This window comes from Platalea leucorodia, assembly GCF_965183815.1.
Source record: "Platalea leucorodia genome assembly, chromosome: 4".
Classification (NCBI taxonomy): Eukaryota; Metazoa; Chordata; class Aves; order Pelecaniformes; family Threskiornithidae; genus Platalea; species Platalea leucorodia.
In genome coordinates this window covers 52052600-52065546 of record NC_138826.1, presented here as the reverse complement: position 1 = coordinate 52065546, position 12947 = coordinate 52052600, and the positions used below count along the sequence as shown (strand labels likewise).

At 43.6% G+C, this 12947-nt stretch overlaps 1 protein-coding gene across 1 annotated transcript; it reads left to right on the top strand.

The window, feature by feature from the left end:
- Positions 1-3030: 3030 nt before the first annotated feature.
- On the top strand, positions 3031-12827 carry LOC309590025 (poly(U)-specific endoribonuclease-A-like). The gene is made up of 7 exons (XM_082310897.1): positions 3031-3135; positions 8184-8283; positions 9681-9792; positions 11019-11140; positions 11228-11340; positions 11944-12097; positions 12519-12827. Exons 1-7 carry the CDS (start codon positions 3125-3127, stop codon positions 12774-12776), a joined length of 870 nt encoding a protein of 289 aa, XP_082167023.1. The 5' UTR covers positions 3031-3124; the 3' UTR covers positions 12777-12827.
- The last annotated feature ends 120 nt before the right edge of the window (positions 12828-12947 follow it).

Here is a 12947-nt window from a genome sequence, read left to right as displayed (position 1 = left end):
AGCCTCTGGGTTTGCTGACTGTGCAGGCAGCTCATCTGGCTGTAAGAACATAAGTCATCCATGGCTTACCTATTAAACCTGGGAATTAGCACTGGTAAATAAAGGCAGGTTAACAGACCAATCTAAAGGTTAGCAGGTCACGTTACTGCACAGGTAAAGACATTTAGTTATTTATTCCTGGCATTTCTATGAGGAAAAAACGCCTGGCTGTGTAATCCTCTTGCTTTTCCCTTTGAGGACAGCTGCTGCACCAGAAACTCCCGAGTAAGCGGTGGGAATATAACACCATTGGCTAGAGAGAAGGACTTCAGGACTGAGAGGCTGAGGGTTAGGAAAGTGGGGAGGTAACTAAAAGACAGGCTCGGCACCGGGGCTGTGGAGCTTGGTGGGAGACAATCTGTCAGGTGAGGCTCCAGCTTGAGAATTAATGCTTAAGGAAGGGTGGAGACCTCAAAGTCCCCACTCCCTGCTCTCAGTCAGCTCTGACTATGCTAGGTTCCCACTGACTAGGCTAGGTTCCCACTGACTAGGCTAGGTTCCCACTGACCAGCCCAGGCCGTATCGCCACTGCTTTTCAGCGTTGGTCAGCTTGTGGGGACTTGGCAGCAATAGCCAAAGCTCCCATGGAATGTCCAGCAAACAGTTTCTCAGAAACTTTCCTCTTCCCTATATCCACGCACAAAAGGTGACCCAAAGGCCTGCTCTGGCTTCTCTGGGGAAAGGACTGAGCCTGCTGTAGATCTGCACGGTGTTTGTTCTAGCTGCCAGCTTTGACTCGGTCTCCCTGAGCCTGTCCAGCTCAAACGTGAGCCTGTCCAGCGCAAACGTGTCCTTCGTGCATGTGTGAGCCCTGTCAGCTTTGCTCTGGAAGCCTGTAAAGCACAGTGTTCTTGCTCACCCTCTCTAGATCCACCGAAGAGGTTTAAATTAACTCTGGATGAGCCCTTTCCCTCTTCAGGGAAGTTTAGGCACCTGACTAGAGGCGACAAACCAGCACTTGTCCATTGGCCACCTTGGTTAGAAAAGCAAAATACTCAGGCCAGAAAGACACAGAGATGCCTATATGCTTTAGAAACAGGTCTCATTCACAGGGTTTCCTTGATCCTTGGCCTTGGCAAAGGTCAGCATCTGATGCTTGAGGTGGCAGCTTTGTTAGGCAAGGCGTCTTCCGCAAGTCTATTGCCCCATTCCTTTGGAAATGCTGTTCACATGTGAGTGAGACAGCGCCAAATACTCTCCCCATTCCCTTGTGCCAGAAAAGAGGAACAGAGAGCAGGGGGAGCCTGACCTCAGCTCCTGCGCAACAAACGTACACTGCCCTGTGCAATGGGTTTGACAAAGCCTTGCCTGGTCTCTTCAGTAGAGAAAGCCAACCCACAGTGTTAGCAAGGCCACTTTCTGGACGCTCAGGATTTCTTACTGCCTGCGTTAGACCTGGGAACGACCCAGATTCTGCGCTGATCTCTGCCTTTCATCAGTGCTTCATTTCTGTTGGCAAACGCACCCTTTTACACTCTTTGGGATCCTTAAGTTTTTCTTAGCTCAACAGCTAAATCATAGGACGGAAGTTTTGCAACAGATTTAAGTACACGTTTGGTTATGAAATCGCTAGCGATGCAACTGATCTGACCTGTAATTTTATCAAAGGCTAACTTAAACCCGCTGACTCCAGTGATGCTGCTGCTTGTAAATGGAAATTGCCCGGGCTCCCATCTGGGCTCTTTCTGCTGCTGTGGATAAAGGAGTTGCAACTTTGTTACGGACAGAATATGCCCACTGGCTTTTGTATTTTAAATGAAAGCCTAGCAAAAGGCTTCCTGCATTCGGTTGATAAACACAGGCACTGTATTTTTGTCATTTATTTTGCTTACCCAGAACTGCAATACATAGTAACAAAAAATGCTAAAGAAAAAATTAAGGATGTTCAATTTTGAGATACATTAATTTCCCCTACCAGTGTCAGAAGGCAGCTTCACTTTCAAGTGAGCTAGCTGCATGTCCTGCCCCCTATGCAATTCCATGTGGCAGGCATCCTCATTACCTGCAGCTTGGTTTGGCTCTAATATGACTCTCTGAAGGGGTGCATGGACCAGAGGTGCAGAACCATTCGTATAACTGGTAGCCTAACATCAAACCATTTTAGCTTCTCTATATACATATATACAGTTTAAACCTGAAGCTATGTTTTTCAGGAATTAATTATTATGAAAAAGAAAGTTTTTAAAGTATCAACCAAACAAAAATAAGCTTTAAACCATCTGAAAGTTAATTTAGCCACATAATGACTGCACACTTCCCAGGACAGGCACTGGTAGCGGTACCTGCACTTACGGGCACCTGCCACCACTTGCTTCCAGTGGTGCATGCAAAATGCTGCCTTTGTAAAACATTTCCTGGTTATAAAGCCTCCTAATATTTACAAGGTCGCAACTTACAATTTTAGCTGTAAATAGAGGAGCACACGGTTTTTTATTTTTCTTTCCCACCTATAATTTTTTTGATCCCTGATTTATTATCATCTTCCCCTCTATTGTCAAATAATAACTGTATACAGAACAGCAAGACTAGAATGGCCCGTCCATCTCAGTCAAGGCTCTCTGACTTGAATAGCTTATTTCTGGGCCCAAAATTCATGCAGAGATCTAAAAATCTGTTAACAAATAATCCAATGTAACTCCAGAAGCAGTGCCATGACTCATGTCTGCAGTTCCTACGAGGATGTCAGGTTCATATCAGAAAACCCAGGTGGGAGAAGGCGGCGGTCGCCGTGCGTCTCCCTGCCATCGCCTTCTGTATTCCCTGCCGTACTGATTGTCTGCGGCGACAAGGCGAAGCAGGAGCCTGGCAGAGGTGGCTCCGACCTCCTGGTCTGAGCCTGCCTGCGCTGAGAGAGGCTAGGACGTGGTACTGCCCTCCCACTCCACGTCCTCGTGTGGGGTTTGGCACCTCCTGCCTCTGCCTTGCCTTCCTGCGCTGCCTGTCATGCTGAGTGACAGTCCTCAGCGGGCAAGCGGAGTATAAGAGGGAAACAGCTCCACGCCTTCGACTACCAGAAGGATTTCTGAGCTTCAGGTTGCATTTTCCCTGCTCCGTGTATTTGCTAAGAGAAAAACTTCTTCCTGACATGGCGAATGGGTAAGAGAAAAATCATACTAATTCTTCTCTAACGTGAAGGGCAGTGGGGATGGGATATATTCGTCCGGGAGATGGGTAAAAGGGAGTTATGTGAAATACAGCACTGCAATAACCCTGCTTCCTCTTTCTAGTCTGTTTTACTAACTCACCTCAGCGTAAAAAGTTGGTGAGACAACTGATTCGTAAGCTGTTTTAGCTAAAATAAGGTGATGCTAAGATCAGTTTTTGCTTAAACATAGCTGATAGCATAGAATCGGTTCTCCAAATTTCACCTGCCTGCCCAGGACCTTGACAGAGCGTTTGCCGAGTAACTGCCCACTCTTATGTTTGTCCCTTGACAATGCAATTTCCTTTCCACCTACAAAACCTGTCTTATTTATCCTTTGGTATTTCAAATACCAACTTTAAACTAAGAAAGTCACCAGACTCAAGTAAAATACACACTGGTATAAGAGGAAAATTGAGATAATTGCTTGTATCTCTATTAACCATGTAAGTTGATGCATGTATTTCACAGCCTTTGAACCAATTTTTTTTTAAATGATTGGAAATTCCTTGTAAATGGCTGCTTACCAGGCTTTCCAAATGCTTTTCTTCTCTCTGCCAAGATTAAAGGCTTTTTAAAAATTGGATGTTGTTCAAAGGATCTCTGAAGGTAAATTTTCTTTAGAGATGTTCAGTCAAACCTTCTTTGCAGGGCTCCATGTGACCCATTTGCAATACATGTTTTTCTTGCTTTGACACTGTTGACTTGCTCACATGATTCACCACTGACCCTTTAAGACTTCATGTCTTGAGACTTCATGTCTTGAGTCATTTCTGATTTATAGCAATAAAAGACGACTTCTTGGGGCATTGTTTTGGACAGAATGAAGGCTTCATACAAGAAAATAATTTGGAAAAATAGGCACACCGTGTGAATGTTTCACTTGCAAGCTATAATAAAATGGAGATGTTAGATTCTTTTGCTCTAGCTGCACTGGTGGTGCATTAGAGTTACTATTGCAAAGAGCTTCCCCCAAAAGTTTTCTCAGCTCTTACAAGTGCAGACTAAGTGTTCTTGTTATTGGGGTGGTGCTTTGCACCTGTTAGCACATCCAAGCAAGATTCCAACTGGACAAGATCCAACTGGCCAGACTTCTTGCACAAAATTAATTTATTCTATGTGAAAGCACAAATCTAACAGCTGAGAGATTCCACCATAGGGAGGGGATTGAGAATTAATGATAAAAATCTCTGGTTTGAGTCATACATGCAATCGTATTGAAAACCAGAGAGTAAATATGCAATACTCTTTTTTCAGGAAAACCTTACCTAAATGCTGTGTGTCATGGATTTGCATGAAGGTGTTGGGCTCCTTTTCTTTGAAGTTGTCTCACCCCATATGTGTAAGCTAAGTTTATGGACCTTTATTAAAGAAATACTGTCCAGACAGAATTTTTACAAGATGACTATGTAAGTTGCTAAACAAGTTCTTTGCTTTGGCAGGGATGTATTTTTCTTTATTCTAATCTTGAGTTACAATGTGTACAGGTGCTCTGCTCTGTTTGAAAACTAAAGGGACAACAAAAAGGAGAGGAAAAGTCCATGATGATATTGTGGTAGCACCCAGCAGAGAAAAAGGAGAGAAAAGGCTTTTATTTTATAAAATTAAGTGACTTTAGAGTTTTGGGACACATTTTCTGAATGCGGGAATGCATTTAGTAGAAGTATATTTATTAAATAAATATGAGGATTGAAATCCGTAGGTACGCTCTTGCTGTAACCCTCTCCTGAGTACACACCTTGAGCTTGCCTCCATGAGCTCACGCGATATTCCATAACATTTCTAGAAGAGGAAAGATCAAAGAGAGCCCTACAGTCCTTTACAAACACAGGACAAATCTGCCAAGAGCAGACCAAGAACAAGCAGTAGGTATTGAAGGGATGACAGATTTCCTGTATAGGTGACTTTTACCAAAATACATACATACTAAAATATATGTATATAAAATACTATATATATATGGAACAAAATATTTAAAAAAAAAAAACAAAACAAGCAACTTGATATTCCCTCTAATATTTCACATACCTTGGATGTTCAACAGACAGCAGACTTCTATCCGTCACTGGTAGTTACTTCCAAAGTAAAAACTGTATTAAAGATAATATAGCAGTACTCAAAGAGATGGCATAAGCTGATGCAGAGGAGTAGACAGCAGGAGGGTTCAGAACCCAGGAGAAAAGTGATCCAATAAAATTAGGTTAGTCCAAGGTAACACGAACACAGATGGTGCTTGAAGTTTGAAAAACATCTCCGGTACTGTTCTGTGAATTTGCTGATCCTGTTCTTGGGAATTCAGCTGAGCTGGTGAGATGAACAAGTTTCTGTTTAGTGTTCGTTTGTAAACTCTTCTGAAAAGGAATCGCTCTTCTTAAGACTCTGGAAAGAATGTGGAGGTACGGATGAAAATAAATAAAAATGCTGCTGTCGGTGGCTTCTGTGATATACCGTGAGGCTAACTCCCCATGAAGTCGAGCAGGTGCCTCGTTTGGGCTGCACAGCCAGTACTGATAATGATGTGATGCCACAAGCCACACTTCTGCTCTATCAGCAGGGCCTGGGGTTTGGGCAAGGGCTGAGCACAGCTCTTCTGTGACAGCCTCCTTCTGCTGCACTGAAAGATCCACGCAAGTACTTGTTCCAAGCAAAAATCTTCCTTCATATTCATGTTTAACCCTAGCAAAAAATATATCCTTTGGTTCCATATACTAGAATTTTTAGTCCTTTTCCTTCTTTCAGGTATTGACACCCAGTTCAAAAAATCAAGTGATCTTGTAGATTTTCCATCAACAACCATCTCAAAATATCACAGAGTCCGAGCAAAAATGGAGTGTCAGTGCCTCTAGCACAGCTGAGGTACGTGATGGCTCAGATTCCCAGCTGCAGGCAGACTGAGGTGTGGCAGCCAACGTAGTTACAGTTGTCTGCCCTGCCCTTCTGTAGGAGGTTGCTTTCTATTGCACTCTAAATAATCATAGAATCGTTAAGGTTGGAAAGGACCTCTGAGATCATCGAGTCCAACCTGTTAACCTAACTGCCTGGTCCACCTCTAAACCATGTCCCTAAGCGCCATATCCCCATGGTTTTTGAATACTTCCAGGGACTGTGATTGTACCACTTCCCTGGGCAGCCTGTTCCAATGCTTGACAACCCTTTGGGTGAAGAAAATTTCCCCAATATCCAATCTAAACCTCCCCGGCACAATTTGAGTCCATTTCTTCTTGTCCTATCCCTTGTTACCTGGGAGAAGAGACCAATGCCCACCTCGCTACAACCTCCTTTCGGGTAGTTGTAGAGAGCGATAAGGTCTCCCCTCAGCCTTCTCTTCTCCAGACTATAAACAACCTCAGATCCCTCAGCCGCTCCTCATAAGACTTGTGCTCTAGACCCTTCACCAGCTTCGTTGCCCTTCTTCGGACACACTCTAGCAATGCTGAGTATAATATGAATACCATATATGTTCTTTATGCTCCTCAGCTGCTGCAGCTTATCCTGTGGTGCATTGATGTAAACCGGCTGCTTTTGGCTCTTAACTCAGGGATATGAATTCCTTTGAGCAACAAGCTCTCAAGGAGTTAGGCGCAGATTGCTTATGCTTTTCAGGATTTTAATCTTAGGCTGTATAAGCTCCATCCCACAGTTACACAGACAATTCTGGAGAAAAAGGATTGCTCAATAATGTGAAGAAATGTGCCACCGATGGGGCAGGTTCCCGCCTGGCTCACTTTTTGCTCTTCCTGGCTCTCAAGCTGCCTCACGTCAAGGCTGCCATGTCAGAAGACTGTTTGTGACCTTACCACAGTATTTGTTTGCTCTTTCTGCTAGAGAGCATGGAATTTGCCACTGGCTGGAGGATGCAGCAAGTATCTCCATCCTGGCCAGAACAGAAGGAAAAGACATAACAGTAATCAGTTAGGAGGTTCAGAGTTGGGCTTGAAGGTGCCTTGGTTCAGTGTGGGAGAACCAGGTGTTAAAATCATGGCAAGTTGCCCAAATGGCTATTTGAAAGAAATGCCTGTTCTTGACAAATTTCTGCACCTTTTTTCTTTTCTTGAGAATATCTGCTTTGGAGGAGAAATTCAAAATTATCAAACAGTTCTTTTCTGGGCTTCGATGCATGCACTAGTTTGTAACTGATTCATTCAACTGTCAGTCATTTAAAGATTAATCCACTTCTCTTTCTTCTCCCCTCTGTCTTGATCCTATGTGTTAGGGTGGACGTAATGCCCTTGAAACTGGAGCTACCTTTGGGCAGTTCATCACAATAACAACCCTTCCTAAATCTTGTTGATAGACAAACAGATAGACTTCTGAAAACTATACACTGTTATGCAGGACAAAATTCCATTAAAATGAGGAAAGGACCAGCCTGGGTAGGTTCATATGTGCATCAGAGATCAGTGCATGAGCAAATTTTATTGTGTGCAGACCCTGTTGTCATCCTTCATCACGCTGACTTTATGCTAGGATAACCACGCGTATGGGCAAAGGAAAGCATCTCTAGTGTGGAGCCTTGCAGGAAAAAAGGTAGGAAGCATTGTATATAAGATTGCCGCTAGAAAAACATCACAGAGAGAATTCTTTGCTTCCTCTTTTGTTGTGTAGTGTTGCTGCACGCTGATAACAATCTCCTGCTTGCCTCTGGTTTGTACACAGAGTCCTCCTGAAGGAATCGCCACCATCTTCATTTTTATTTCAGTGCATGGAAAACTGCAGGAAGGCTTATTAACAAGAACGTTGTTAACATATATTCTAAAATAATCTTAGGGAAGGCTCAAGTTTCCTTACCGGTTACCTGCATGCTTTAGATATGAACTTGAAACGTAAGCTCTATGGTTTTCAGAGCAGCACTGACAGGAAGGTGTGGGGAGAAGAGAAACCTCTCCCGATGACAAGATAATATCCAGAACATAGAATAACATTAGAAGACTCTAGAAGTGACTTGCAGAAATAACAGCATGTGTCTTTTTTAACATGTGTATTTCTCTGGATTTCTTGACAGGAAGGCCATAAATCATGAACTTTCTAAACTTTTCAATGAGATGTGGGATATGGATGTTAACCGCCTTATGCCTGGGAAAGACTACACAATTGACTTGCAGGTAACCAATTGCTAAGTCACATGAGGATTAAGGGCAATATGGTAGTGTAGGGTGAGGGGGGCACCGAGAAAATGAGATGCAAAAAAACCCCTTGTGGGTCAATATAAAGGCCGTTTAATAAAAGCAAAAGCAAAGGCTGCACACAGAAGCAAAAGGAAAACAAAGATTTATTCTCTACTTCCCATCAGCAGGCGATGTCCAGCCACTTCCCAGGCAGCAGGGTTTCAATATGCATAGCGGTTGCTCCAGAAGACAAACATAGTAAATAAGGAATGCCCCCCTTCCTCCTTCTTTCTCTTAACTTGTATTGCTGAGCAGACGTCATATGGTATGGAACATCCCTTTGGTTATTTTGGGTCAGCTGTCCTGGCTATGTCCCCTCCCAAGACCTTGCCCACCCCCAGCCTACTGGTGAGGGTGGGAAATGTTGGAGAGACAGCCTCGATACTGTGCAAGCACTGCTCAGCAGTAGCCAAAACACTGGTGTGTTATCAACACCCTGCTAGCTACCAATAGAAAGCACAGCACTGTGAGGGCTGCTGCGGGGAAAACTAACTCCATCTCAGCCAGACCCCTCTTTCCTTGAGAATGCCCTTTTCAGAACAGAAACTTGAAAATCATCAGGAAACCCTCCTTTCCATTTTGGATGTGCTTATTAGCAACATTGATTAAAATGCCCTTAAATGTGGCCAACCAGAAGTCTTTGAAAACTTCAGAGCATCGGGATGCACAGGTCCAAAGCTGGTGGAGCTGCACAGAGCTACCTCGGCATCTCCCTGGCACTGGGGCGATGGCTGGGGCTGCAGCCATGAAGTCAGGAAGAGAAACCACAGGCTGAGCCTGAGGGACCCTACTCAGGAGTTGGACTGCTTAAGTATTATCATGGAGGAGAGGAGAATTAGACTGGCTAGCTTGGGGAGTAGGGACTCAGGAGAGAAACAACCCCTCTGCTGCACTGCATGGCCTCATAAACTATATGAGGTAGGTCTGTGGGTTACAAATGAACAGAGAAGGAAGGCGCGCAAATCTCCTTTTTATTTATTTGTGGTGAGAGGGAGCTTTGGCTCTACATTACTTCCCTTTATCATCTGTGATGTATATAGCATAGTAGCACAGCTGGTTACTGATCGGAACAGAGCTATCATATGGGTCATCAAAATTAGCTCTGAAAATGAGTCAACAGAGACATTTCAGGCTCTTACAGTCTCAGAGATTGTATCTTTTTTCTTTATGCTGGCAGTTCTTCTGTAATGTCTTCTCTTGTTTCATAGGAAGACTGTTCCTAACAAAGAATCCTGGTAACATTCTGGGGTTTGTTTTGATTATTATAAAAGCAGGCACTGTCTCCTCTAACGACATCTTACTTCTTTCATTGTTTACTCTGGTGTTTCTCCTAGGGAAAAGCAGGTGCCACACAGCAAGGTGACGGTGCTGTCCAGGACAGCGCAGCCAGACATCTGTTTCACAACGTAAATGAAGAACGCCTCAAGAGCATAAAAACTTTTGCAAGTGAGACCTGTTCTGTTGTTAATGGTGGAAATGACATGAAGAATCTGTGTTGGTTTTTATGTGTTTGCCTAAAGTATAACATCATATATAATTTGGAAGGTGGTGAGGATCATCAGGCCACATGTCATTTGAAGGTAGTTTCCACAACATTTGCATGGAGGTTACCTGCAGCCTCAGCCTCGGGAAGAACATCCTTTTGTGCCTTAGGCAAAACCTGAATGTCTCTGTGGTTCTTCCACTACAAAGTGAAATGGATGAGACTCTTGTCCTTGCTTTGAAGTTGTTCCATGTATTGAAAAAGACACCAAAGTCATCTTTTCTCCTTTGATCACAGCTTCTAGCCCTTTCAGATAGCACTAGGTCCACAGCTACTTCTTGCATTTCTGTTGGGGGGGCTATACTTCGAGCATGTCTATGAATGTTATGTTTCCTTCCCTGATTTTTCTTTTCTCCAGATAGAGTTACATTAATCTGATTGAACAGCCGGCATAATGGGGAGCACTGGTTTTCTCTGTTCCCCCCACTCCCCTCTGAGACATACAATCCTGTGTCTAGTGCGGGCAGCTCTGGTACTCGCTGAACCCTACGCCGAGTCCCTTCAGCTCACTAACCTGGCAGGAAAGGACTTCTTAGGTTTTTTGACCTCGAGTGTTTTTCTGTCAGCGTGGTGTGCTGAATCAGCCCCCAGAGCCCACTGAGTGTCAGAGCACAAGTAGATGAAGCAACGGGAGGGTGCAGGTGGCAAAAGGGGTGCAAAGGAGAAAAGGAACCCATCCACTCAGTGGCCACATGCTCAAGCTCAAGCCATCTCATGTAGGTTTATGCTGTATTATTCCTCTACTGAAGTAATGCCTGCAAAGCCTTCTGCCAGCATAGCTCAAGTTCATAAGCCTGTGTCTGTAATTTTGGTGGTCAGATATGATTTGTTTTGGTAGAAGGTCATTATTGCTTCAGCACTTTGTTCCGTAAGGAAGCTCCGTAGCGAGCTGTTTATCTTAAAAAGTACAGCGGTGGTCTGGCCTTGAGTCACCTCTAGACCTCCACTCGAGAGTGTAGCTGAGAATGAAATCTGGTACATAAAGGAATGTCTTTCTCTAAGGGCTGTCAAGGCATATTACATGGCATCTTTTTATGATGGCAGTCTCTAATGACTGGATTACATGTATGGTTAGGCATATGGCCTGTTCAACAGGATGAGAGTGCTGAAAGTTTCTCTTTTTCTGCAGCCTTTATTTCCTTATTGGACAACTATGAGACATCAACCGGTGTAGCAGAAGTAGTGACTCCAGAAGAAATAGTTGAAAACAATTGTTTTCTTGATGCTATCTTAGCAACAGAAGTCATGAAAGTGAGTAACACAGATCTCTTTCAGTCACTGAAAACACTGAATTAAAAAGTAAACTGTGTATATATATCTTGGTTTTCTATCCTTCAGCTAGCTCATGAATATCTGCTTAAAAAAAACCTAGCAAAGCCAAACCTTGCCGATTTCAAATATCAGCTCTATGACATCTGGTTCCAGCTCTATGCCAGGAAAGAAGGAGACAGGTATGTTTAATGGATATGGCCCCGATAATCTCGACGCCATGCTGACTCAGGTAAATATAAGCCCGAGTGCCATCTGTTACACACAGAACTGGAAGACAGCCTCAGAATATGGCCTAAATCAGGTGTTCATTGCTCCCACACTGCTCGTGTTTAAAGACTTACTGATCAGATACTAACAGTATTGACCCTTGGGGGTACACCGCTGCTGAATTGCCTCCAGCTGCACTTTGTGTCCCTAATCACAGGCCTTCAACCACAGACAGTCATCCACTTTTCTAATCTGTACTTCATCAGTTTGTCTATGAGGCTGTTATGGGAGACAGTGTCAGAAGTCTTGCTAAAATCTGGATAAGCAGCAGTGATGCATCTGTGGCAATTACTAGCAACCTTCACCATCAAATACAAATTTAGACTTAGTAGCTAGATTTCACTGCAAGTTTTGTGCAAGGTAAGGAAGAAAACCCAGCAAATCCAGACAAATAAAAAAAACCTGCTCACAAATCAACCTAAGCAAGCTTGTGCATCTTCTTGCCTTTTACCTCTGCCAATATGAACTATTTAAACACATAAAAGACCTATATATTATTCTTTGGTTTATTACAGACCTGATTCTTGTGGTTTTGAACATGTTTTTGTTGGAGAAACAAGGCGTGGTAAACAGATCTTAGGTTTGCACAACTGGGTGCAATTTTACCTTCAGGAAAAGCGCCACCAAATTGACTACAAGGGATATGTTGCTCGGAAGAACAAAACCAGGGTAAGAACAAGCAGGGTGCCTTTACAAATAAGACTAATGCATCCAGAGATAAAAGCTGTGGTAATGAATCAAGGCACAACGATGCAATCGTGGGCTCAACTACTTTGAACGTAATTTGTTCCCGTGTATATAAGCAGAAGAAACACTAGCATGCCCTCAAGTCCAGCTTCTTTTTTTGCAAAAACTATTTTAGAAAGTAGCGCTGGTGTTTACAGAATCGCAACGCTGCTGAAGCTTAATTGAGATAAATGATCATGCACACTCCAGAGGACAGGGAAAAGGCTGTGCTCCATCTATAGCACCCTGGCACAGCAAGGATGAGTGAATCCTGCAATGGCCTCAGAAATCTGGATTTGGAAATTGTATCTGTCCGGTCACAGCTGTGTTGGACATTATTCTGTTCTTTTGTTTATGCTTTCAGCCTGACAAAGATGACCAAGTTTTGAGCATCCAGTTCAGCTGGAAGGGCTCGGTCAAGCCAATTGGAAGCACCTTTATTGGTGTCAGCCCAGAGTTCGAATTTGCCCTTTACACCGTCATTTTCCTGCTGGCTGAAGAAAGAGTCACACGTGAAACAGTGAAGATAGAGGAATATGAGCTACAGATGGTTGTTTGCCGCCATGGGCACCACATTGGAACAGCATATCCAGTACTCCTCAGCACCAGTAGTGAAGACTAGTAGGTAGAGTGATCAGGCAACATTTCTTTCTTTTTTGGGGGGTGGGGGTGTGGTGTGGACACAGACACGGGACCGGATGGCAGATAAAGTTGATGTGTGGTTTTATACAACTCATTTTGAGTAAAAATTGATGACTCACTCGCTTTTGGTCTGCAATGGAGTGTTTAATCA